At 37.7% G+C, this 25,768-nt stretch overlaps 3 protein-coding genes across 4 annotated transcripts; 1 reads left to right on the forward strand and 2 right to left on the reverse strand.

The window, feature by feature from the left end:
- Positions 1-1,643: 1,643 nt before the first annotated feature.
- Positions 1,644-5,940, reverse strand: LOC113080543 (piggyBac transposable element-derived protein 4-like). The gene is made up of 3 exons (XM_026252695.1): positions 5,689-5,940; positions 2,518-3,798; positions 1,644-2,425 (listed from the first exon to the last, which is right to left on the reverse strand). Exons 1-3 carry the CDS (start codon positions 5,874-5,876, stop codon positions 1,993-1,995), a joined length of 1,902 nt encoding a protein of 633 aa, XP_026108480.1. The 5' UTR covers positions 5,877-5,940; the 3' UTR covers positions 1,644-1,992.
- A 3,924-nt stretch (positions 5,941-9,864) lies between these two features.
- On the reverse strand, positions 9,865-14,002 carry LOC113080540 (piggyBac transposable element-derived protein 4-like). Its single transcript, XM_026252693.1, has 3 exons — positions 13,800-14,002; positions 10,619-11,890; positions 9,865-10,306 (listed from the first exon to the last, which is right to left on the reverse strand). Exons 1-3 carry the CDS (start codon positions 13,934-13,936, stop codon positions 9,865-9,867), a joined length of 1,851 nt encoding a protein of 616 aa, XP_026108478.1. The 5' UTR covers positions 13,937-14,002.
- Positions 14,003-19,720: 5,718 nt separating this feature from the next.
- LOC113080565 (keratin, type II cytoskeletal cochleal-like) lies at positions 19,721-25,455 on the forward strand. Of its 2 annotated transcripts, XM_026252727.1 has the most exons (10): positions 19,721-20,301; positions 21,577-21,785; positions 22,010-22,070; positions 22,557-22,652; positions 23,664-23,828; positions 24,066-24,104; positions 24,277-24,402; positions 24,483-24,703; positions 24,819-24,865; positions 25,336-25,455. In XM_026252727.1, the coding sequence occupies exons 1-10, from the start codon at positions 19,771-19,773 to the stop codon at positions 25,437-25,439; spliced, it is 1,599 nt and encodes a 532-aa protein (XP_026108512.1). In that variant the 5' UTR covers positions 19,721-19,770; the 3' UTR covers positions 25,440-25,455. The 2 variants fall into 2 exon arrangements, with proteins under 2 accessions (XP_026108512.1, XP_026108513.1); XM_026252728.1 differs by lacking the exon at positions 24,066-24,104 and having other exon boundaries at positions 19,722-20,301; positions 25,336-25,439.
- Positions 25,456-25,768: the final 313 nt, after the last annotated feature.

The following is a 25,768-nucleotide window of genomic DNA, read 5'->3' on the forward strand; positions in this document are numbered from 1 at the left end:
GTCTTTTAATTGTGATTAATCGCGATTAATTTAAAAAAAAATTGTGCGATTAATTAGTTAATTTTTTTTAATCGATTGACAGCACTAATATATATATATATATATATTAATATATATATATATATATATATATATATATATATATATATATATATATATATATATATTAATATATAAGTAACAGTAGGCTTTGTACATTCTACTGAAAAATACTAGTAGCGAATTTTGACGGGTTGCTGCGAATACTTTTACAGTTCTGTGTATGTGATATGACACTAATTTTACTTAATCAAATGGTAAAATGCACACAAAGTGACTCTCTGAGCAGTTCTGGAGATATTGTTCATGTGTTTCCGTCCTCAATTTCGTGAGACGATAAAGTCCGTGAGAATCGCTTCAGTATTTGTAAGTTACTAAATGAAACTATTATAATAGTTTTTGGTGTTATTATAATATATAACACTTCCAAATCAACAAACATTACATTTAAAGGGAAAAGACTATTTTAATTCAAGTCATTAACTAAAAACTAGGGGGAAAGTTCCCAGTATGGATCCACATTTAGGGGGTGGAGAAAGTTGGGTTTAGGGGTGGGGGGTTGATTTAGGTAAGGTGGGGGAAGTACTTTGCTACTCAAATCTAGACCAGAGCAATTTACTTTTGCGGCTTGATATTTAAAGTGAAAGTGAAAGTGAAAGTGAAGTGACATTCAGCCAAGTATGGTGACCCATACTCAGTATTTGTGCTCTGCATTTAACCCATCCGAAATGCACACACACAGAGCAGTGAACACACACACACACTGTGAGCACACACCCGGAGCAGTGGGCAGCCATTTATGCTGCAGCGCCCGGGGAGCAGTTGGGGGTTCGATGCCTTGCTCAAGGTCACCTAAGTCGTGGTATTGAAGGTGGAGAAAGAGCTGTTCATGCAGATAACGTAGATAACGTACATATCGAGATTAGATTTAAGTGAAATGACCAACATTTGATTGATTTATTAATTCAAAGTTTAACAAAATCTATGACATTACACGTTAAATTCTGTTTTTGTGACTGGATAAAAACTACACTTCGTAATTTCCCCGCTCACCATGCGTCCACTTGCCTGATGTGAATATAATATATATTAAAAACCACCTCAGGTAAAAGGGAGTGTAATGCAAATATGTGTGTACGGTCTGGACGAGGATATCGGCACATTCTCGCAAGACCAGTCAGATCTCGCGAGGCACATCGGATCTTGCGAGATCTCTTCAAACACCTAATACCTAAATATATAATAAACATTATAACGTGATAAAAATTGGCGATTATTTAAGCATCGGTCTGATAAATGTTAGAAGCTGCCTGTATTCCTAGAAGTTCAATCATATCCAGATACAACTCAAATTTTACATTTGATTATCATTTAAGTGATTTTTTTTCATAAAAACATAATTATGCAAGCTAATGATGTAGTGGAACATTTCTACGGTAAATAGGTAAAGTACCACATATCCTCAAAAGCATAAAAGGCCTATGCATTGTATTATATATTATACAATTGCACTCTCTCTCTCGCTCTATATAAATATAAAATTCCAATAAACTATTTTAAACTGAGATTGAGAAGCACACACAAGAACAAGAAATATACAATTGTTAGAGGTAGAATTACGTTGTACATTTATTTCAATTTATATCTCATACATGTACAACACAGTTGCAAAGCCTTCCAAACCTTTGCTAAACTGAGGGGAAACATAGTGGGAACAGACGTCGACACAACAACGGGCTCACACTACAAGATTTTTGGTTGGATCTTGCAGTTCTGGACAGATTTCCACAGTCTGCGACAAACCCCCAGTACATCACCAAATCTGTGACCAATTTACGACCAATTCACACTAGTATGAAAATGTCATGCTCCAGTTCTGAGTATTGTCTTGTGCTTGATGTTGCACTCATCTAGGAGTTTCACACTAGACACAAAATCCCACTACTTTAGTCATTAATCGTTCTCATTCTCGCTACTGCTATCTGGGTTATGCCATTTTGTGAAACAGTCACGCTTAGGAACGAAGCAAAAAGGTATTTCACAAGTCACGCACATGACTGGAGTTTTGTTCTGGCAAACTTTGCATCTTCGTCTTCCACTGGTGCTGTCCCCACTGATGTATTTGGGCAAATGGGAGTATGGGGTAAGAGTCGCACGTACTGGTGGAGGGGGAGATGCAAGCTCATTTACAAGCGCCTCCCTGAAGGCTTTCTGGGACATAGGCTTCTCGTTCTTCATCTTGGCCATCTGCTGGTGCAGAATGAAGGCATTGACTACAGCGATGTCCACAAAATGGAAAAAGAAGGTCCGATACCACCTTTGTGTCTTATGCAGAACCGAGTAATACCCTATAAGTGCGTCAGATAGATCCACTCCTCCCATGTGCCTGCAATAAGGAAAATTCATTAATTCATCATAAGATATGTAATTTAAAAGGTACAAGAACAATCTTCACACCACTGAAAGAAATCTACTGACTTGTTGTAGTCCAGTACTGCGGCTGGAACGGGGAATTCCTGAGGAGCCCAAACTCCATCGGCTCCTTTCACATTTCTCTTTATGGTGTCCCCATTAAAGGCTTTATGAAAGGTGGAGCACATCAGCACGTCCCTCTTGTCCTTCCACTCAACAAACAGCAGATCTTCTTCCCTAAACCAGCGAATATTGCCACGAGGAGCCTGTGTCTTTGAGTGGCCAATGCGGTTAGAGCGAACCGTGCCACAAGCCCAGATCTTTTTACGGAGCAGGTCTCTGAAAAGTTTGGGACTGGTGTAAAAGTTGTCAACAAACAGCTTGTAGCCGCTTCCCAACAACCTTTCATTTGCCAGAATCATGACAGAATCATAGCTAATACCCTTGCTCTCCACCACATTGGCCTTTCCTTCATAAATGAAGAAGTCCCATGTGTAGCCACAGAGGGAATCCGCCAGTACAAACAGTTTGTACCCCCATCTTGTCGGTTTGTTTCTCATGTATTGTTTGAGTCCATTTCTAGCCTTTGAGGCCACCATTCGTTCATCAATGGCAATGTTCTGAAAGGGATGGAAAGAGGCTCTGCAGGCGTCCCTGATGTCCTGGTACAGCGGTTTGATCTTACACAGACGGTCGTATTCAGGTGTTCCCCTCTTCTTGTCATTCTCTGCATCCACTTTGGGATCACTAATATGGAGAGCCCGACTGATTGTAAGAAATTTTTTCCCAGTCATGATTCGTGCAGGATAAGGCAGACTGTATAAGTCTGATGTTTTCCAGTAGTCTGTCAGCGAGAAGCATTTCAGCACTCCCATATAAATAACCAGTGCTATGAATGACTTCAGATCTTTGATTGTAATATCCTCCCATGGCATCTTCTTTCCATCTTGACGCATGGCTCCATTCGCATTTGTATTTTCTAAAATGGTCTTTAGCACTGATTTTGAAAAGAACAACTCAAAATACTGCAGAGGACTGCATGTTGCAGTGGAGATTAACTGTGGGCCGGGTGTGTTTTTAGGTCTGAATATTGGCTGTGTCGGCTCGATGTCAGGCTCATCTACACTTCTCCACTTCTTTTCAGAGATGTTATTGGAGAAAGGTAGGGATCGCCTCGTGCTGCTTTTCCTAGCTTTCCCTTTGCTGCTTTGCACAGAGGCAGGGGATCCAGACCTGCAAGACTTTGCTGGAGATGGTGATACAGAAGACAGACCAGATCTCTTCTTTTTTCGTGGAGTGACCTCAGGATACCAGTCATCATCATCATCATCATTATCATCTGAAAATCTTTTGCATGAGGCAAGAAGAAAAAAAATATATAATTGCATACGTGCTGGACTTGCTACAACAAATGAGTTACGCTACATTTTGAATTTATATCCCTTATAATGTGGCTTTCAATAAGGTGGTATAGCTTTTCTAGGTTTTGTATGTGCGCATTACAGCTGTATTGAAATGTGTGATTATAATAACACAAAATGTAGCGATTAAATTAACCACACTTGGTCCTTAAATAAATTTTTGGATGTATGACACACCCAGGTCTTGCACCAAAGATTGGAACGAGAATATATAACATCCATGCATGTTTTTGGGATATCACGATTCGCACAAACTTGCTACACGTTGGAAATAATGAACACCTTTCTAAACATGTTTGGCGTTGTAAGTAATATGGTGAGCGATCTTCAGAAAACATGCTCTGCATTTATCTCATCCAAGTGCACAAGTCTGTTCATTCACTCCCTCCACCTACGCCAGTGCTGAGACTCAAACCCATGACCTTCAGGTTACAAGCCCAAATCACTAACCGTTAGGCCAAACTGCAAATAAACCTTTTAAAGTTTAATATTTTGAAAAAAAAAAAAAAAAAAAAAAACTTAATTTGTTAAATTCTAGCATTTAATAATGTCTAAATAAATATTCAATGGCAAAACCTAAAAAAAAATAAGTCAGGACAGTCAATTTGATTGTTATAGTAATTTTCACAGTGTATACAACACTCATAATGGAAGAATGCAAACACTATTCTCTTGCTGTTACAGACAGTTGAATTGGTTTCTTATGTATAATGGCAAGTTAATCTACACTGCTAATAACTCTATGCCAGAGACATGCACATTTTGAGGAGCCTTTTCATTTTTTTTCTCAAAAAAAAAAAAAAAAAAAAAAAACGTTAAATATATTAACATAATTTTGACTTACCAATTTATTTTAAATCCCTCCCATCCAAATGCATCATGACATTTCACTTTCAACAGATGTTTACAGAAGAATCAGTTCACGTAGAGACAATGGTCATTACACAATGTGAATGTCTTCTATGCTAGTTTCAAGTATATATTTAGAATAAATTACTGCACAAAGGAGAGAGTCATATTTTCACTAATAATTTATTTTAGTTTTTGGTGTTATTATAATATATAACACTTCCAAATCAACAAACATTACATTTAAAGGGAAATGACTTTTAATTCAAGTCATTAACTAAAAACTAGAGGAAAGTTTCCAGTATGGATCCACATTTAGGGGGTGGAGAAAGTTGGGTTTAGGGGTGGGGGGATGGGTTGGTTTAGGTATATGTAAGGTGGGGGAAGTTCTTTGCTACTCAAATCTAGCCCAGAGCAATCCCAACTGCTCCGGTAAAAATCTCGAACCGGGTGATAAAATGCTTGGGTTTTTTGGGGGTAAAATTTGCATCCCAGGGGGTAAATATCACGTTATTGGGGTCGCTTCAACCCGAAAACCGCAGACTTGGCAACATTGGTGGTGATATGCTTGGGATATTTAGTTTATCCTATTCATCTGAAATGCCTTTTGTCAAAATGTGTAAAAACTAGCGAAGATATGGAGCTTAGAAAAGCATATAAATATTTCCGAACCAGACGTGCGCAAACGCACGCACACACATGCTATATTCATTTGTATATAATAATTTAAAAAAAAATCCCCAGAAAAAAAATACTTTTTCTCGAGGAGGAAAAAAGGACAGGTAGCAAGCCCCCTTAGAGGTGTATGTTTGTACACGTGTTCATTCATTCATTGCGTGATTTGAATTGATTAGAATCCAAGCGAGACAAATTAACAGTTAAATCTATGTCTCATTCGATCAATCATTCATTCACGTGTGATTTTTGCATGCACACTTTTCGTATAGGTATAGGGTAGTTAACTTACTCATCCAGAAGGGTTTCGAGATAATCGCTGGACATCTCCTCCACTGCAGAGTCCACGCTAGAAGCTACACTTTCACTGTCCGATGACTCATCCCATTCTTTCTTCTCGTGTTGCTCTTCATCTCTATTCACGCATTTCTCCGAGCCGTCCATAACGATATTATCCTTCCTTTTTTTGCGCGCATCCATCGTTAAAAGCAGCGCTAAACAGGGTCGCTCCAACAAACAGGAAAAAATGACCAAAGGGAGTTTTTTCTCCCCTCCCATATCATTGACCAGCTCCGCCCTGGAAAAACAGCAAGTATCCCGTACAGAGATTTGTGGCCCTGATTGGATATTTTGAAATCAAGCACTTCACGCCCCCATGACAACAACATTTAAAATAATTTGAGTGTTAGTATCAATATGTTAGTCTTAAAGTAATTTATAAGGCAGTGTGCTCCAAAACCGTGCATAAATTCTTATTTAGAATATATAAAGCGTTGAAAACTTGTACTTCGTCACTTCCGCCAAAAACGGCTCAAAGATTTTTTGACGTCACATCGTACTTCATCGTCTCATCAAATCTACTGACCAGTCAAATGGTCTCAAGAATCCGAAGCGCCCGCCCCCTGCACTATAGACGGTTTGAACGGCAACAACATACACAAGTCACTGCGCATGCGCGCTTTTGTGGCCCTAACTTGGGATGGGCGATACCACAAATTTGTTTGCAATACGATACCGATACTTTTAATGGCCAGTATCATCGGTATCGAATGATACTTCTAGACTGAACTTTTAGATTATGAAATTTAATTATTATAGTACAATGGGTAATAATACCTACTTATAACTTTTTATCTGAAATGCATTTTAACATTCAATACGCCTTAATTGCTACTTATTAGGTTATATTGTTTACACATGGTTAAAATATGTTTACTGTAGAGGTAGGTAATCAAGGAAATGAACAAATAATATAGTTAAACTATGTTTACTCTACCATGGTTCATCGTCATAATGGATTGTCAGTAATTGGCTGTTGCATGCATAAAATGCAAACTTTTTATTCAGAGAGTGTATGATTTATATTAACAATACAGAATATAACATGAGCAATATGAACTTTTAACATTCAAATTTAAATAAATGTACTGCACATACTAGGGTACAATTTCAATAGTTTATTGTGAAATAACTCAAATGTATAGCCTATGTTTTTCCTGCATTGTTCTGGGCTACCTTTTCCAAAAAAACAAATGCTTTCTTATTATGCTGTGTTCACACCAAACGCGAATAGAGCGTCAAATTCGCGTCCACCGCGTCTAGTTTGCCGCTTGAAAATTTTGAATGCATTCACACGTCTAGAGCGAAATAGACGCATATAGAAAGCAAAAGTTTGAAGCGAAATTGAAGCGCGTCGGGTGAAATCCGCTTCTTGTGGGAGGGGCAAGTGCTAGCGGTTGTCTGTTTGCAAGATGGCTGATATTGATCGAGCACTCTGGTCTTTTCCACTTTTTCCTGCACACGTCCTCTTAATAAACGCATTATCTTTTTAGCGAAAAGTAGCTGTAGGCTATATTAGGGGGAAAATAGTTGTAAAAAAAACAGCGGGAAGGCCGCGGGTCGATAAATGTGTACGTAACTCAAAAGTTAAATGTGTATTACAACACACTCTTCCAAGCGAGGTCCTTTTTATTCCTGAAATATGAACTTGTGTGTGATACTTGTGTCATAAAGCTCCAGTTGACTGCTCGCTGACAACATCATTTGTTCCTCCATTTTGAATGAGTGACTCCTGAACAGGCTCCTGATTGGTTAACGCGGCGCGAATTAAAATTTTTCAACTCGGGTGGCAGACGCGAATTCGCGTCCAACACATAAATGCACAAAAGCACAATTCGCGCGTAACGCGCTCTCTGTAATTGATTGATTTGATTTTTATTTAATTGATTGATTCTGCCTTGTGTCCAGATGAGCAGGATAATCCTTTCCACACAATTATTTGCTAACATATGTTATTAGTCCAATTTAAGGCATATTGTAGGCATTATTTTTTGTTTAATAAATAAAAACAATTGTAAATAAAAAAAAACTTAGTATCAATATTTTTTATTTGAGTATCGATATATTGATACTTCAGGATTGATTCGCACATCCCTAGCCCTAACTTAACTCCGGTAGACTTCCAAATAGAATCAATAACAACAGCTAAGAAGTCCCTCTAGAGTAGATTATTTTTGATAACAAGCAAAATATGTTTGCTGCTGCGTACATTAGATTTACTGAAAAATGTAAATGTATTCTCTGCCAGCAGGAGGTGCTTTAAAGAAACAGGTTTCTTCAATAACTGCTGTACACAAAGCAGTGCTGAGCTCACAAACACTGCTTTATCAGGCATATAACATGCAAGATGAAATGAAAATTACATTGAAAATTTACTAGACTAATTAAAGAGAGTCTTCCTTTATGAATACTGTGATATGAAATACCCGTGCATCAATTTAATTTTTAATCGTGCAGTACGTGCTCATGTTTATTCAGCAAAGCCTTTTGGAAATTCGGTCAGTTTTGATATTGTGAGCGTCACAAATTGTTAAATTTATAGGAAACAAATCTCACAGCAAAACCAACTGAGCCCAACTTCAGTCTACTAGTCAACTTAACTTTAATTGCTTTTGTAAACGGCGCTATAGCTAAACTGATAAACAAACACAGACAGGAAGTTAACTTAAGGACAGGCGTGTGCACCTGATGAAACGGTCTATTGGCAATTTTTTTTAAAGGGTAGGGGTTTACTATACATGCCCCACCCTTTTTTCCTGTTTCAGTTGAAATTATGTCACCACATATGAATAATGCAACATTCCAGACAAACGGTAACCCATGTTTTCCAAACTTTTACCCGTGAAAGTGCACTGGAATGGCAGTCAAACCCATGACTTCCCACCTGTGAACTCATGTCACATAGCCCGCGAAACAACAATGGCAACCCCTACGGATAATATTGCCTACGGATGCAGTGTTTATACAAGTGGTACACATTGAAAAAATTATTTTAGGACAACATAATGTTGCAATAAAATAAATAAGCTACAATTCCTTCTGGCCAGGAAGTTTGGCATAACTTGCCTGGAACGCTATAAATTTGTGGTTTGAAGTCTTGACTTACGGACTCAAAAACCTGCCTGGAATGCAGCATAATGTTGCATGTTTCGAGGTACTTAAAGGGACCTTTTAGTTTTATACCCCGAAGACATGTTTGCAACACAGGAGAGGACGTTTTTGAATGAACATGTCTACTGATGAAATAGGGGAAAGTGTGCGCTATGGAAAAAATATATGTTATGTATATGTTTGTGTGCATGCATATCCAAAAAGAGACTCTCTAAAAGAGCACTTTAAAACAAATGTGTTTAATGGCATGCAACAATTTACAAACAGCTCATACATCTCTTAAACTAGACAAAGACATTTCTAGACCTTTAGAATATATACAGTGATATATTGTGTTTTGAATGTCTATTCAGTTGCAAGACTAATATAAAGCACTTTTCTATCATCAGGTCACATAGCGCAGTATCTGACAGGGTTTGGTATAATTACAAACCGTTCTACGCAGAAAAGCTTCAGCAAAGCTAGCTAACGGTGCTCATGACAGGAGAGCTACAGTGGTCAAAAGGTTTTAGTCACATGACTAGCCACATATATTCTAATTTTGCAGCACCACAATGGACAAAGAAACTATAACTGTGTTAATAAGTCTGGATCGGTTCTGCAGTTTTAAAACACATGGTGTAAAAGTCTTGAATATACAGTTCCAGTGTGGTTCAAGTGCAAAAGAATATAAAGGGGAGTTTTTTTTTTCTTCGTATATCTACTTACAATGTGAATTCTTTAAAAACCTACCAGTCTTTTCCAATATTTTCCCAGTTTATCAGTTTTTATAAGCCTCAAATGCCTTTAGACTGACAGACGCCTGTACTGACATGGGATTATGAGGCATAACTTTAGTTTAAAAGAGTACAAAGATATTTTTATCAGTCAAAACTTCTAAAGAAAAATACTGTAGACACTAGAAAAAAAACACTTTCTAGAGGTCATGCGTCAACCACCTGCACCAAACAGTGTTTACTTTGAAAGGCTATTCGTTCAACAGTACGCAAACTCTAGTAAATGATGTAGAACTTGGGCATTACTCTTCATCCACCTCATCATCTAATTCATGCCATTTAATGTAACAGTTACGCTTTGGAACAAAGCATAAATACACCTTGCAAGTTACACATACGACTGGAGTCTTGTTTGAGCACATTTTGCATTTCCGTCTTCCATAAGTGCTGTCCCCACTTAGGTAATCCGGCAGGTGGGATTCTGAAGTAGGAGTTGGGCGTACTCTTTCAGAGTCTTTTGCAGGCCCCGTTTCCGCAAGCCCTACAACAAGCGCCTCTCTGAAGGCTTTCTGGGACAGAGGCTTCTCGTTCTTCATCTTGGCCATCTGCTGGTGCAGAATGAAGGCATTGACTACAGCGATGTCCACAAAGTGGAAAAAGAAGGATCGATACCACCTTTTTGTTTTATGCAGAACCGTGTAATACCCTATAAGTGCATCAGACAGATCCACTCCTCCCATGTGCCTGGAATAAGGAAAATTGTGATTTATTATAAGGTTTGTCATTTAATAACACAAGCAGTGTTGGGGAAAGTTACTTTTAAAAGAAATTGCATTACAGTATTGCATTACTTCATTAAAAATTTAACTAATTGCATTACTTGGTTACTTTTTATGAACAGTAATGCATTACTTTAATTTTGCATTACTTTTTGTCACCCCAGCTGCGCTTGTTTATTTAAATATATATCAATATCAGATATTTTCTTAAAAATTTAAAAGCAGGGCTGTCCTTATGGGGCCCTGTGCTTGACACCACTGAAAGAAATCTACTGACTTGTTGTAGTCCAGTACTGCGGCTGGAACGGGGAATTCCTGAGAAGACCAAACTCCATCGGCTCCTTTCACATTTCTCTTTATGGTGTCCCCATTAAAGGCTTTATGAAAGGTGGAGCACATCAGCACGTCCCTCTTGTCCTTCCACTCAACAAACAGCAGATCTTCTTCCCTAAACCAGCGAATATTGCCACGAGGAGCCTGTGTCTTTGAGTGGCCAATGCGGTTAGAGCGAACCGTGCCACAAGCCCAGATCTTTTTACGGAGCAGGTCTCTGAAAAGTTTGGGACTGGTGTAAAAGTTGTCAACAAACAGCTTGTAGCCGCTTCCCAACAACCTTTCATTTGCCAGAATCATGACAGAATCATAGCTAATACCCTTGCTCTCCACCACATTGGCCTTTCCTTCATAAATGAAGAAGTCCCATGTGTAGCCACAGAGGGAATCCGCCAGTACAAAAAGTTTGTACCCCCATCTTGTCGGTTTGTTTCTCATGTATTGTTTGAGTCCATTTCTAGCCTTTGAGGCCACCATTCGTTCATCAATGGCAATGTTCTGAAAGGGATGGAAAGAGGCTCTGCAGGCGTCCCTGATGTCCTGGTACAGCGGTTTGATCTTACACAGACGGTCGTATTCAGGTGTTCCTTTCTTCTTGTCATTCTCTGCATCCACTTTGGGATCACTAATATGGAGCGCGCCAGAGATTTTATAAAATTTCCTCCCAGACATGATTCGTGCAGGATAAGGCAGACTGTATAAGTCTGATGTTTTCCAGTAGTCTGACAGTGAGAAGCATTTCAGCATTCCCATGTAAATAACCAGTGCTATGAATGACTTCAGATCTTTGATTGTAATATCCTCCCATGGCATCTTCTTTCCATCTTGACGCATGGCTCCATACACATTTGTATTTTCTAAAATGGTCTTTAGCACTGATTTTGAAAAGAACAACTCAAAATACTGCAGAGGACTGCATGTTGCAGTGGAGATTAACTGTGGGCCGGGAGTGTTTTTAGGTCTGAATATTGGCTGTGTCGGCTCGATGTCAGGCTCATCTACACTTCTCCACTTCTTTTCAGAGATGCTTTTGGAGAAAGGTAGGGATCGCCTTGTGCTGCTTTTCCTAGCTTTCCCTTTGCTGCTTTGCACAGAGGCAGGGGATCCAGACCTGCAAGACTTTGCTGGAGATGGTGATACAGAAGACAGACCAGATCTCTTCTTTTTTCGTGGAGTGACCTCAGGATACCAGTCATCATCAGAGGCTTCCGAAAGCCTGTCGTATTAAGCAAGAAAATGAAACAGTCAATATACAGGCACAGATGCGACACATTCAAAAATAGAATGAAGCTTCATAGTATAAACAACAAATAGTGTTAAAACATCGAACAATTATTAAAGTTTACCTCAGTTTAGTTCAGTCACTAAACTTAATAAGTAGTATCAATTTTAGAACGTTTACCAATTATAAAACAAATTTATTAAAACTATAAAGCAGCTCCACAGAAGCCAGTACTATTATTATTCACCTCAAGTCAGTACATGTTGTTTCGATTAATACTTATAAAGTAATGGTTAGTTAATTCTTAACATTACTTGAGTATAGAACAGAAATAAGAAAGAAGGGATTTTAACCATTGTGTGATATTATGGACATGTTTGTCTTTTGCAGTGTTTTTTTTTATATAATTTTGCCAGTGTTAATGCCATACATTTTGGCAAAATTGTGTATTTCTCCTGGAATTTCAATATTTCACCCACATTTCCTTTAATAAATCTATTTTACACTAGGTACAAAAAAAGAGTTAAAACCCATAAAAACATCAATTTTTAATCCCAGAGCAATTTAATTATAAAATGATGCAATATTTGTTAATAGGCTTTTATTTAGTTGGCAAGGCTTCAAAATTAAAAATTTGTACTATTTCTAACTTTTTTGAAGTTTGGCATATAAAGCAAATACTAGCTTTATTACGGTTTTCAGCTATTAAAGAGTCAATTGGATAAATATGGATGTTGATATGGATGTCAGAGTGTGGTTTGTATGCATGTCCTTATTTTAGGTAATGTGTATGCCAGCGGAGCTTTGCTGGAATCTAATGGGAAAAGTTTGGTACTGCACCTCAACACTTTAGTGTTAGATCGTGTTTTTCCTGAGGTGTGAAACAAACATGATCTTTTAAAATTTGCATATAGGAGGGTAAGGAGCACAGAAGAAGCCCTATTGTATATGTGCAAAAACACTATTGTCATGTTGATCAATCAAAGAGATATGCCCATGCTATGTTTATAGATTGCTTATCTGCATAACACCACATATTCTAATGGAAAGATTGTTTAAACTGGGTGTGAATAGCAGAGATGGGTTGAGTCTTTTGTAACCAGTAGATTACAATGTGTTAGGGTAAACTACTTTTTCTTCATCTATTGTTACCAACATACTATCTCCCCAGTGTTATTTTCCCTTCATACAAATGAATGTAGAGGTTTCTCATCTGCTTTTAATGTCAAATATGCAGACGATACAGCAATTGCTGGTTTTATCATTGAAAATTAAGTTGAGTATCGTAGAGGTGTAAATATAGTTTCCTTCAGCTAAACATCAGGAAAATTAAATTAAATAAGTTTTTTTTTTTTTACTTCAGAACAAGAAGATACACTCATCAACAAATAACTGTTAATAATGAGGGCGTTGAAGTTGTAAATGAGTATAAATTAGTGGTCGACCAATATATTGCCAAGGACGATGTATCAGCATTAGCTGATAAGTTTTACTTTATTTTGACAGCGCTGATAATAAAATAATGAGGCTTTCTTTAAAATGAGACCAAGTCTGTACTCCCAAGCTTTACATTTTTATGGCAGTTTTTTTGGACATGGACATTTTTTCCCTCTATGAATCTATGAGTAACTTTTTTTAATGACACACAAGGGTTAATAAAACAATTCAAGATGCAACATAATATTATTATATTATTTATATGAAAATAATATAATATAATATAATAATATAATAATATAATTTTTTATATGAAAAACTAGAATAATTTAAACTTGTATGGCGACCATTAAATAGTTAAATGCCCTCAAGACACTATTCAGCTCCAAACGAATTATCATGCTTATACTTCAATACATGTGGTATAAAATATATAAAAGAGGCTTTAAAAAGGTGTGTAACTTACCGATCCCAGAGGGGATCCAGATCATCGAGGAGCATGTCTTCTGTGGAGTCATCACTATCATCCGACGATTCCTCCAAAACGATCGCCTCGTCCTGTTCATCACTGATATTGCTCACACGCTCCTCAGTGTTGTCCATTTTCTTTGTATTAGCGCTGGACGCAAAATGCAAGTTGGCAGCTAGCTGCAGCAAATAAATCTCGCACAGACGACTTGCCGAGACTCTTGCTGAGAGTAACGCTCTCTCATTGGCTCCTTTTCTACTGCGTCCTAATGTTATTGGCCAAAGCGCCAGGCAGCGGGAACCTGGAGGAAACCTGTATTCACGTGCAAACATCCACCATTTAGCCCGACTAGGCACAGTATGGACCTCCTATAGAAATGGCACCCCTATGAAGATCTCCAGCTCTAGTGATAGTGATGAAGCAATTTAAACAGCTGCTTTTAAAAGAGTTATTTACTATATCTGGCAGATCTGAAAACTGACCGATATGGCTCGATATAAGAACGACTTAAGGAAATGGCCTATAAAACATAAAAATGAAATTTCAACATTAATTTGGCATGCAGAATAGGTCCTGTCTTTGTATTAATTAAAAATGCATTAAAATAATGCATAATAATGATCTAATGGAATGAGAGTGAGAGGAGTAAAATTAACAGAGTGGATGGGGTGCTGCGCCAGATGACCTGGCCTCCACAAGTCACCGGACCTGAACCCAATCGAGATGGTTTAGGGGTGAACTGGACCGCAGACAGAAGGCAAAAGGACGAACAAGTGCTAAGCATCTCTCGGGGAACTCCTTCAAGACTGTTGGAAGACCATTTCAGGTGGCTACATCTTGAAGCTCATCAAGAGAATGCCAAGAGTGTGCAAAGCAGTAATCAAAGCAAAAGGTGGCTACTTTGAAGAACCTACAATATAACATATTTTCAGTTGTTTCACACTTTTTTGTTATGTATATAATTCCATATATAATTCCACATGTGTTAATTCAGTTTTGATGCCTTCAGTGTGAATCTATAATTTTCATAGTCATGAAAATAAAGAAAACTCTTTGAATGAGAAGGTGTGTAATCTTACTGCACAAATAATAATACCACATCTAAATGAAAATACACCATTACAAATGTAACTTCTATATTCAAGATCTTCAAAGTTTGTAAGCATTAACTGTAACATTACCAACCTTTTTAAAAGTAAAAGCACAACATTTCTTAACTTTAGCTACTGCACCAAGAGAAAACATTACTGTCTACAGCACTCCTGTAGTCTACCACTGAAAAAATAGAGCGCCCTCTCGTGGCTGTAGACGGTAATATTTTCTCTTGGTTCTTGGTTGGTTCTAAATAAATGCGATTTACAATCCAGTGCGATTTATATGTTTTTTTTCCTCGTCATGACGTATTTTTGGACTGATGTGACTTATACTAAAGTGCGACTTATGAGGTGTGAGGTGAGGTGATTCTCCAGATCACACAGATGATGGCCAATCCGCCCCTGTTCGTGGATGTTTCGACATGGAAAGCAGTTCAGAATGGAAATATTGATATTTTATGTGTTAACAACATACTTTTCGTACCTTGAAGTCAGTAAATGTTATGAAATTAGAGAACTAAGCCAATAGTAGCGCTGGCGGTCATGTGATTTGGATGGGAACTTCAGATTGTGAATCATTTGAGTATGTTCGGGAGTTCAGAGCCTGATTCATTTGAGTCAGTTTGGGAGTTCAAAGTTGGTTTGCAAATCATTTAAGTCATTTGGGAGTTCGGAGCGGGTTGGTGAATCATTTGAGTCAGTTTTTGGGAGTTCCATACGGGATCCTGAATCATTTCAGTTAGTTGGGGAGTTCTGAGCGGGATCGCGAATAATTTGAATCAGTTCGGGAGTTCGTAGCGGGATCGCGAATCATTTGAGTTAGTTGGGGATCGCGAATCATTTGAATCAGTTCGCGAGTTCGGGGCGGGATCGCGAATCATTTGATTCAGTTCGGGAGTTCAAAGCGGGTTCTCGAATCATTTGAGTCAATTTGGGGATCGCGAATCATTTGAATCAGTTCGCGAGTTCGAGGCGGGATCGCGAATCATTTGATTCAGTTTGGGAGTTCAAAGCGGGTTGGCGAATCATTTGAGTCAATTTGGGGATCGCGAATCATTTGAATCAGTTCGCGAGTTCGGGGCGGGATCGCGAATGATTTGAGTCAGTTCGGGAGTTAAAAGCGGGTTGGCGAATCATTTGAGTCAATTTGGGGATCGCGAATCATTTGAATCAGTTCGCGAGTTCGGGGCGGGATCGCGAATCATTTGAATCAGCTCGCGAGTTCGGGGCGGGATCGCGAATCATTTGATTCAGTTCGGGAGTTCAAAGCGGGTTCTCGAATCATTTGAGTCAGTTTGCGGTTCGTGAATCATAGCTGTATATGGATAGGCATTTTTAACTAATAGTAGCTAGTTCTAATTACGTTTTCCACGCGTGTTTAGGTGTGATATGTGAACTTGTATTTTTTGTTTTAATGATGTACCTTTTAACAGTATCAAGTATATTCAAAAAAGTAACAAATCGTGCCTAAAAAGTGCACACATCTAGGCTAATGTAAAGTTACATGATGAAGTCATACTAGTGCACGTGTGCATTTTGAGTGCATCATTTCACTGCATTATTCAGTGTATTCAAATGAATTTATGAATGCATGTGAATGATCACAAAATCAAGATATGGGGGTTAGAAAATGTATATATTTATAGTGTGTAATTTATTCATAAATGAACCAGAGTAATGTAAATAAAAGAGAAGCACTCATGTACATTGTAATTTTTTTTTTTTAATGCAGCTTATTTCTTTTTTCACAAAACATTCTTTTATGTATTTATTTTTTTGTCCGTTAAATTTTTTTTTTTTTTACACATTTAAACAAACTGTTCTGTACACAACTGAAAGTACTTTTTACAACCATTTACAGCATTGTTTAGGTTTAACATCAGAAAAACACCATCAGTTTGAGCACAGCATTGCCTCCATGTGTTCTGGGGTCTTCAGGAGCATCTCACGCACTTCGGAGGGCCCATCGTGCACTTCGGAGACCTGAGGCGTTTCTCAATGTCAAGGATACTTCCTTGGTAGGACTGATCCTTCCAAGTCACTTCCTTCAGGAGCTAGGTGAGACTCCCCTTTAGCATACTGAGAACACGTAAATGGAACAGGCTAGCAAGTGCACGTAATTGCGTCATTACGTCAGTGAAAAGGTCCGTTTGAATAACGTTGTAAATGGTATCATTAAATTACTTTGGACAACTTAACTAGTTATTTATAAAAGAAATGCCGATGACGCAACCAATTGTTAAATGACAGGTCCGGTTCAGTTAACCATTTGTATTTGTATAATTTACAATATCAATACGGTAGTAATTTGTACTGGCATTTAAAATGTCAAACTTTACTTATATTTACTACAGTTATAACAAATGTTTGGTAACGTAAATAAAAACCGTTAACGGTCCGACTACGTTAACGTTCGACATTTTTGAATTCTTGAACTAACGTTAGATAGCAAAGCTGCGCGCATAGGATTGTGGGTGATTTGAGAGCGCGAAGGATACACATATGCATCCTTTCCTGTGTATGGGATATTATTCGAACGAAGGACTCAGTCCTTGGTTGAAATTCAGAGGATCCTCAATATTGGAACAATTCTTCGACGGATGTCAATGACATAGCATCCTCGAAATACTGGCTTCCAAGGATCCTTCCTTGACGTGGTCTTCGAAGTCCGTGGCCTTCTTTGGGACACAGCTGACAGCGGCAAAAGCGACGCATGTGCTTTTCACTTGTAAAACTCAAGGGTATATGGGTAATGTAGTCTCTGCTCTCGGTGGGACGAATTAGGAAGCGTGCATTGTGAAGGGCGCTCTGAAAAGCGGCAGCGCAGGCAAAGGATTAAAACCTCTATTAAAACAGATGTCCAAATGAGCGTACCGGTACACTAAAAGCACGGAGAGGTGGCGGTACGCTCAAGGGCTATATTCGGAAGTGGCGGTACTGTGTGGTGCGATATAAGAATAGGAACAGAAGTGCAAAATGTTGGAACAGCGTTAAACATGCGTTTCAAATGTTAGAGTACATCAGAATAAAAAAAAAAACTTGTTTTTTTGTAACCATTTACAATTATAATACAACCAGAACATCAACTTTTTTTCTATATTATTTCCAGTTAATCAGTATTAAAGGGAGGCAAGTCCTTAATGGCATTAGTCATTGTCAGCTAGTTGAATCTATTTCTCTCTCTGTGTGTGTATGTCTTAAAAAATGGGTTAATAATTATTAATATTATTTCTTGAGATTTTAGAGTTTGTTATTCTTTCATTTTACATCTGAAAAGTCTTATCATGAGGTGGTGCTCTTATCACGTTTTTTTTTTTACTTGTTTTTTTAGGGTTGGGCGATATGTTGATATATATCGGATGGACTCCTCACTCTCAATCGTTTCATATTGTTCTCTATCGTTTATTTCGTGGTGCCGCAAAATACATTGTTTACGACAACACTTAAGCATCTAATACTCGAGTCGTGAGCATTTTTGCCTGCTTTTTTTGGCTCTGAACGATTGCATAAACAGTTATATGCGTGCAAATCCTCGGCTTTGCAAAGTATCCTCATAAGCACAGACATATAGGTCTTAAGGCAATGTAAACAATTGCGAGAGAAAGCGCTTATGTAACTGTATATTGAATCTGGACTTTGGTGATATATGATTTTGGTCATATCGCCAACCCCTATTGTCTTTAATCAGATGGATGTTAATATGACCTTGCATAACATTTATAACTGTATATAACTACAATAGGACTTCAACATCTATCAAAACAATGTGGCTACCAAACCATCTATCACAATATAAAAATAAATAAATAATTAAAAAAAATTAAGCAAGCAAAACCCCTACCTGCATTACTTTCCAGTAGGTGGTGCTCTCAACATTTCTTAAACTGCATGACTGCTTGAGGGAACAATATCATGGTTTTGTCTGCTTTCACTGTTTTTGCTATCCTTGGTAACACTTTAGAATAAGGTTCCATTAGTTAATGTTAGTTAATGTATTAATTAACATGAACAAACAATGAATAATACATTTATTACTGTATTTATTAATCTTCGTTAATGTTAGTTAATGAAAATACAGTTATTCATTGTTAGTTCATGGTAATTCACAGTGCATTAACTAATGTTAACAAGCACAACTTTTGATTTAAATAATGCATTAGTAAATGTTGAAATTAACATGAACTAAGACTTATAAATGCTGTAGAAGAATTGTTCTTGCTTAGTTCATGTTAACGAAAGTAGTTAACTAACATTAACTAATGGAACCTTATTCTAAAGTGTTACCCTATCCTGGCATATCAAACCAGTAATTTAAAGCAATGCCTCATTTAATATTACCAAATGTCTTTCTGTAAAAATAAACATTTTACATGGAGTTTCTTGGTAAAATAAAATATAAAATGTAATAGCATCTGATAAAGGGCATTTTGCCAGCTAAATGTTAACATTTAAATCCATATATAAAAACATGGTTTTGCTAATAAGTTTCAAATATGTGTGTCAAAACAGTAAGGTAGATCTCTCAACACATCTTTAGTTTAACTAGATATCAGCTGAAGGGAAGAATATCAAGGTTTCGCTTGCATAGAAATATACTGTTGTGTATGAAATGCCTGTAATACTAAACGGGTAATACAAAGTAAAAAAAAACTCTAATTAAGCAAAGCAGCACATTGCATTTTACAATTGTCATCTTGTGGAAACTGATACAAAGTTCCTGCTTGATAATGTGGCTCTTAAATATAAAGCACTTGAATGCACACCTCAAACGAATGATATTGTTACAGTTTTTTTGTAAAAAGATTACTACCGGGCATGCAGTATGGGAATGTTGTTGACACGGGCCATATTAAACATTTAGATGAAATAGGAGCATGGTGAAAGAGAGACTGAGAGCGTGTGTTCACTGCCGATCTGGGAGCTCAGATAAAGCGGACAGTGTGTATGTGTGTCCAATCTCAAACAGGTTTTCCCACAAAAGGAACTCTCCACCCCATCCTGGTTGGACTTTAAAAGCCCAGCCTCCCCACAGAGAGACCATTTCGCTCAGTTCTGCCAACCTGTTCTCATCTGGAACATCTTCCATTGCAGCTCCCCACGGTTTCTCTTGTCCAGCTATGAGTCTGAGAAGCAAGCGCATCAGTTCCAGCAGCTCTGTGAGGAGCAGCGGAAAGATGGGAGGCTATGGTTACAGCAGTTTAAGTGGGATCTCCCTGGGAGCATCTGCCCCGAGCTTCAGCACCAGCTCGGCCTATATGGGACCCCCCATCTCCAGCATCTCTGTCAACAAGAGCCTGCTGGCGCCCCTCAACTTGGAGATCGACCCCAACATCCAAATGGTGCGCACTCATGAGAAAGAGCAGATCAAGTCGCTGAACAACCGCTTCGCCAGCTTCATCGATAAGGTACAGTTTGGTCTCTTGTTCCCAAGGAACATTTTCTAGAGTTTCAGCCAAAAAGGTAGTGGTCTTTGAATGTTAAGACCAACGGAGTGTTGATGGCGATGATAAAGTTTTAATACGATCAACATCCCAAACCTCTAAGGGAAAGGTGATTTGGTAGAGTCACATGAAAACGATAGTTGTGTAGCGTGACCCATTTCTCTCAAGTCTGTAACCTGATAAAAAGCAGGTCAGATCTGACCAAGCCAACTGAAGACAGCACTATGCCAGCGAGTATGAAGGAAGCTTTTGTGTGCCGGAGGACAATGAAACTGAATCCCAGGAGCCCGCTGGACTGTAATCCACACTTCAATCGCACTGAAGTACAACCAAGTCACTGTTGTAGTTTGGGGCAGGGCTGGGTCTTCCAACACGGGTCTCGGGTCGGCTTTTAAAGTGCTTGAAATTAAGGATTTACGAAGAACCCATCTAGGTCAGTCACTACTCTCCTGAGTGTTACCGTTCAGCTAATGGAGAGTCATATTGCTCTGTTAATGAGTACATCCTGGCAGGCTGGGCATCGCTTAAAGCGGCCAGGCTTTCAGGATGTACAGTGAACTGAAGAGGTCTCGAAAAAGAGCTCTTAAAATGCTAAAATTCCACAGAAGTGGACTCTTTCTTCTTTGTTCTTGCAGAAGCTTGACAAGAAAACTTGAAAGTAAAAATTTGTAGCAAAGCATCAGTTGAAAACTTTAATTAATCTACCCTCATGTTTCTCAAGGAAGATTTACATTTACTACAACTTTCCACTATGTTGGGTACAAAGAAATGGGTTCTTTGAGCAGAAAACTTAGGAGTTACTGATGCCATCTGAGGATTCACCTGTGGTTTCAGTTAGCGCTGCAATAATGTTTCTTATAACACTGAATACTGAAATGGATCAGCCATACTGGACTCATTAGTTCTAGAAAATAAACTATATTTTTGTTAAAATTTTTGATACGGTAAAATATTTATACTTATATATATATATATATATATACAAAATAATTAAAATAATTAAATATATTTTTAATATTAAATCAAATATTGAGTATATATTTTATAATAAACTAATATTTATCACAACGTATTAGAACTAAAATCACTCCTTTCAATACAAAGGCCCAAATTTGATGTATATCCTTTCTTTTTATGTCTATTTATATTTTCTATATGAAAAACGAACCTAATGTTTTTTTTGTTTTTTTTACATGAATGAATGAAGAATCAAAATGATTTACTGTTATACCTTTACAGGTACGTTTCCTGGAGCAGCAGAATAAGATGCTGGAGACCAAGTGGGAGCTTCTGGAGAGCCAGACCCCAGGCCGCTCCAACGTCGAGCCCATGTTTGATGCTTACATGGCCAACCTGCGCAGACAGATGGACGTGGTCAACAACGACAGGAGCAAGCTGGATGGAGAGCTGAGGAACATGCAGGGCCTGGTGGAGGACTTCAAACACAAGTAATGCATTTAGATCAATGCTAAGCCTTTGACGAGAGTCTCTCCTGATTGTGAAGCCCCAGCTGCGAATGATTTTCTTCTTAACTTGAACCGACGCAGCTCATTAAATGAATTTGGTTTTAAAAACAACATACGACTGTATTTGCAATAAATGTGTTTAGAACTTAATCTGTGACCACATTCACAGACTGACAGATATCCACTTTGTGTTTCCTTTGACTCAGATATGAAGATGAGATCAACAAAAGGAACAATCTGGAGAACGACTTTGTGATTCTGAAAAAGGTGCGATGCCTAAAAGTCAGATGTCAAAAATAGTATTTTTACACATTATGAAGCACAACAGGTATGACCTCACTGACTGTAATACGGGGTTAGGACAGGTAACGAGTTAAACAGCTGGACGTCTGGGACTAGGGAAAGTTAAGACTTTCACAACACGTTGAATAAAAGCAGCCCAGGAGAGGAAACAATGAGATGTTTGGGAGGGGTGAAGAGTTAAGCTGCTAAAGTTGAGCCTGAAGAGATCAGATCACCATTGACAAAAGCCTGGGTTGGGACACAGCATTATTTATACACTAGAGGAGATCTGTTTTCATACTGAGAGTAGCAAGAAGTCAAAGTTGCATATTAAAGATCTACAAGATAGACTCTTGATGGCTCTTGATATATTGATACAAGTCTTTTCAGGTGCATGTGAGAAGGACGACACACAAGTCATTAAAAGTTGCAATTGAGAAGAGGAAAAACTGAGTACTGTGTGTCACACAGGATGTAGACTCGGCTTATCTGGTGAAAGCTGATTTGGAGGACAAAGTTGGTGCCCTGACTGACGAGATCAACTTCCTGAGAACCATCTACGATGAGGTGACACACACACACACACACACACCTTTCAAACATTTGAAACAATATAAACATATATTTTAGTTCCCTTCACTCCATAACAAACCCTTCAATTTGAATAGTATTCAGAATAGAACATGAAAAATGTAAGTTTAAAACAAACATAAATTATGGTGGCATTCATTATAAACAATATTTACCATAAACGCCAATACAAACAAATGTATTTAAAGCCAAGTGAATAAATGTAGGCTTACATGCCTTTATGCATGTTTTGTGTGCTTGACTTTAATTGCATAATAGAAGTTGCAACATGATTTATAGTCCACAAGTTATACAATACTAATGTTTTGTCTTTAAATCTTTAACAAAACACATGGCCATGTAACTGCCCTTACGATAAAGTAGTATACTTCAAGTTTATTTTACTAGGTAGACTTAAGTAAAGTTCAAGTATATTTTTAAGTATACTTTATGTCACAAGTATACAAATATCAGTGTTCTATTAATATACTTGTAAGTGTACTGTTTCAATACTCGTTGGGACTAAAATGGCCCACTTTTTAGTATACTTTAAGTATAAGAGTATCAAACTCAGTATCAAATCTGCTTGTAAACAAAAAAACATTTTTTTCTAGCTTCATGCATTCTTCTGTGCAGAAGATATGTACTAGCGCCCTCTACCCTATAATAATGAAAGCACAGATTCTAGGAGTATAATTTTAAAAAGTATAAGTATACTTAAATGTCATTTTAAGTATATTCCCGAGGAGTATATAAAGCCCATTTCTGGTGAAGTACATAAAAAGTAAACTAAAAGCATATTTTCCTATTTTTGTTTAAAAAAAGTATACTAATAGCACACTTGAACAAACGTATTTTTCATAAGGGTGGTTGGACCAAAAGAAAATATCTAGTTCATTGTGGTGTGTAAGAAATTACATTTTTACATACAAACCTTCCTAACTAGTTTCCACACGGCTAAAAAAATAACTCCCATTAACACAAACTTACCTTGTCTCTCTGGATCAGGAATTGCGTGAGCTGCAGGCAAGCATTAAAGACACATCCGTCATCGTGCAGATGGACAACTCACGAAACCTAAACATGGATCATATTGTGGCCGAAGTCAAGGCTCAATATGAGGAGATCGCAGTCAAGAGCCGTGAAGAGGCTGAATCCTGGTACAAGTCCAAGGTAAACACAAAATGCAAACTTTGTCCCTTGATGAATTGGTTGCATAGAGATTTTTCTCTTAAAGTCATCAGACAATACCCTTTTCAACTTATGCTTCTGATTGAAAATGGAAACTCAAGTGTCATGAAATGTAGAGCGGGATTGCCTCCATTGGGAATTGGTTGGATAAAAAAGGCTGTTTCAAAGAAAGAGAAAGTCATTACATTTTGATGAAAGATTTTTTCCCTTTGGAATAAGGAATCGTTAACAATGAGACCAGGAAGGTGGATTAAGAAAGTAAGCTTTTCATGTTGACTTAAGGTGTTTTTCTTCATAAAGATTCATAAACATCTAGGAATTCATTTAGTTTAGACGAAACATCTTTCATTATGGCACACACGTCAAATGACTACAGTAAATTGTATCTGACGTACTGAGCTTTTTTATTTTTCCATCTCGTTTTGGTCAGTTTGATCAGATGTCCTCTCAGGCCAGTCAGTACAACGATGAACTGCGAAACACTAAAGGAGAGATCGCAGATATCAATCGCATGATCAGCCGTCTGCAGAGCGAGATCGAGGTTATTAAATCACAGGTGAGAAATGTGCTAAATTAACCATCGCTTTAGCCTCAACCTATTGGTGGTCGCTTATCTCAAGGCTACTATTGTTTTAGCGAGCTAACCTGGAGAACCAGATGGCGGAGGCTGAGGATCGTGGCGAGATGACTGTGAAGGAGGCCAAATGTCGTATTAAGGACTTGGAGGAGGCACTTCAGAGAGCCAAGCAGGACATGGCTCGGCAACTCCGTGAGTACCAGGAGCTTATGAACGTCAAGTTGGCGCTGGACATCGAGATCGCCACCTACAGGAAGCTGCTGGAGGGCGAGGAGGACAGGTAACACATTAAGTCCTGTTATAGCATGTTGTACTTTACCTAAGAGGGGTGGAACTGTAATCGTTTACATTTACAAATATTGACTGTGTACATTTTTTTTTTTTACCTCTTACAGAATTGGACAGCAGTCCATTGTGAACATCCAGGCTGTATCTAACTACAGTAGGTGTAAATTAACTAATGGGACATTATTAATTACAACAATGTCCACAGAAGACACATACAGTGAGCATCAAATCCAAAATTACGCCATTTACTTTTTCATTATACTGGTTTTGTGTGTAATTTAAAAGGCAGCATTACCATTGTTGCTATTGGTACATTTGGAGATGCTCATGCCCTTTTGATACATCTTGGTCAAAAGGTTTCTCAAAAGTGTTTTCTGCTGGTCCATTACTTTATTAAAAACCCATTACACACCATCCAACCAATTGTCCATAAAAAAAATCAAGTCAGTCTTTGTCTGAAAGAGAATATTCAACATCCTATTACAAAAGTAAAATGGGTTACAAATTCCATTTCTTGTTGAGTAAAACCCGTTCATCAACAGCATTTTAAAACACATACAATATAACCTTCATACACAATTTGTATAGAGAAATAAAGCTGCATATTATTGTTTTTCTTCACAGGTTCCAAAGGGGTGAATGGTTTTCAGCAGAACAGCTCTCCATCCCCTAAAATACTGATCAAGACTACTGAAATCAGAAACAACACCAGATTCAGCACTCACTAAAGTGTCAACCAATATATATACATATATATATATACATATATATACAATATATATACATATATATATAAAATATAAAGCTATACTGTACCTATGACCTACACATACCTATAGACATAAACATAGAAGTAGTTTTCTTTTGTCTTTCTGTGAATCAATGGAAAGAATCGGATAATCATTTTCCTGAAAGAACTTTTTGCATGATTCATATACAAAACTATACAAAACTATATATATATACACACACACACACACACACACACACACACACACACACACATATATATATATATATATATATATATTAGTGCTGTCAAAATTAGCGCGTTAAC

The sequence above is a fragment of the Carassius auratus genome, unplaced genomic scaffold, assembly GCF_003368295.1.
Source record: "Carassius auratus strain Wakin unplaced genomic scaffold, ASM336829v1 scaf_tig00031568, whole genome shotgun sequence".
NCBI classification, from domain to species: domain Eukaryota; kingdom Metazoa; phylum Chordata; class Actinopteri; order Cypriniformes; family Cyprinidae; genus Carassius; species Carassius auratus.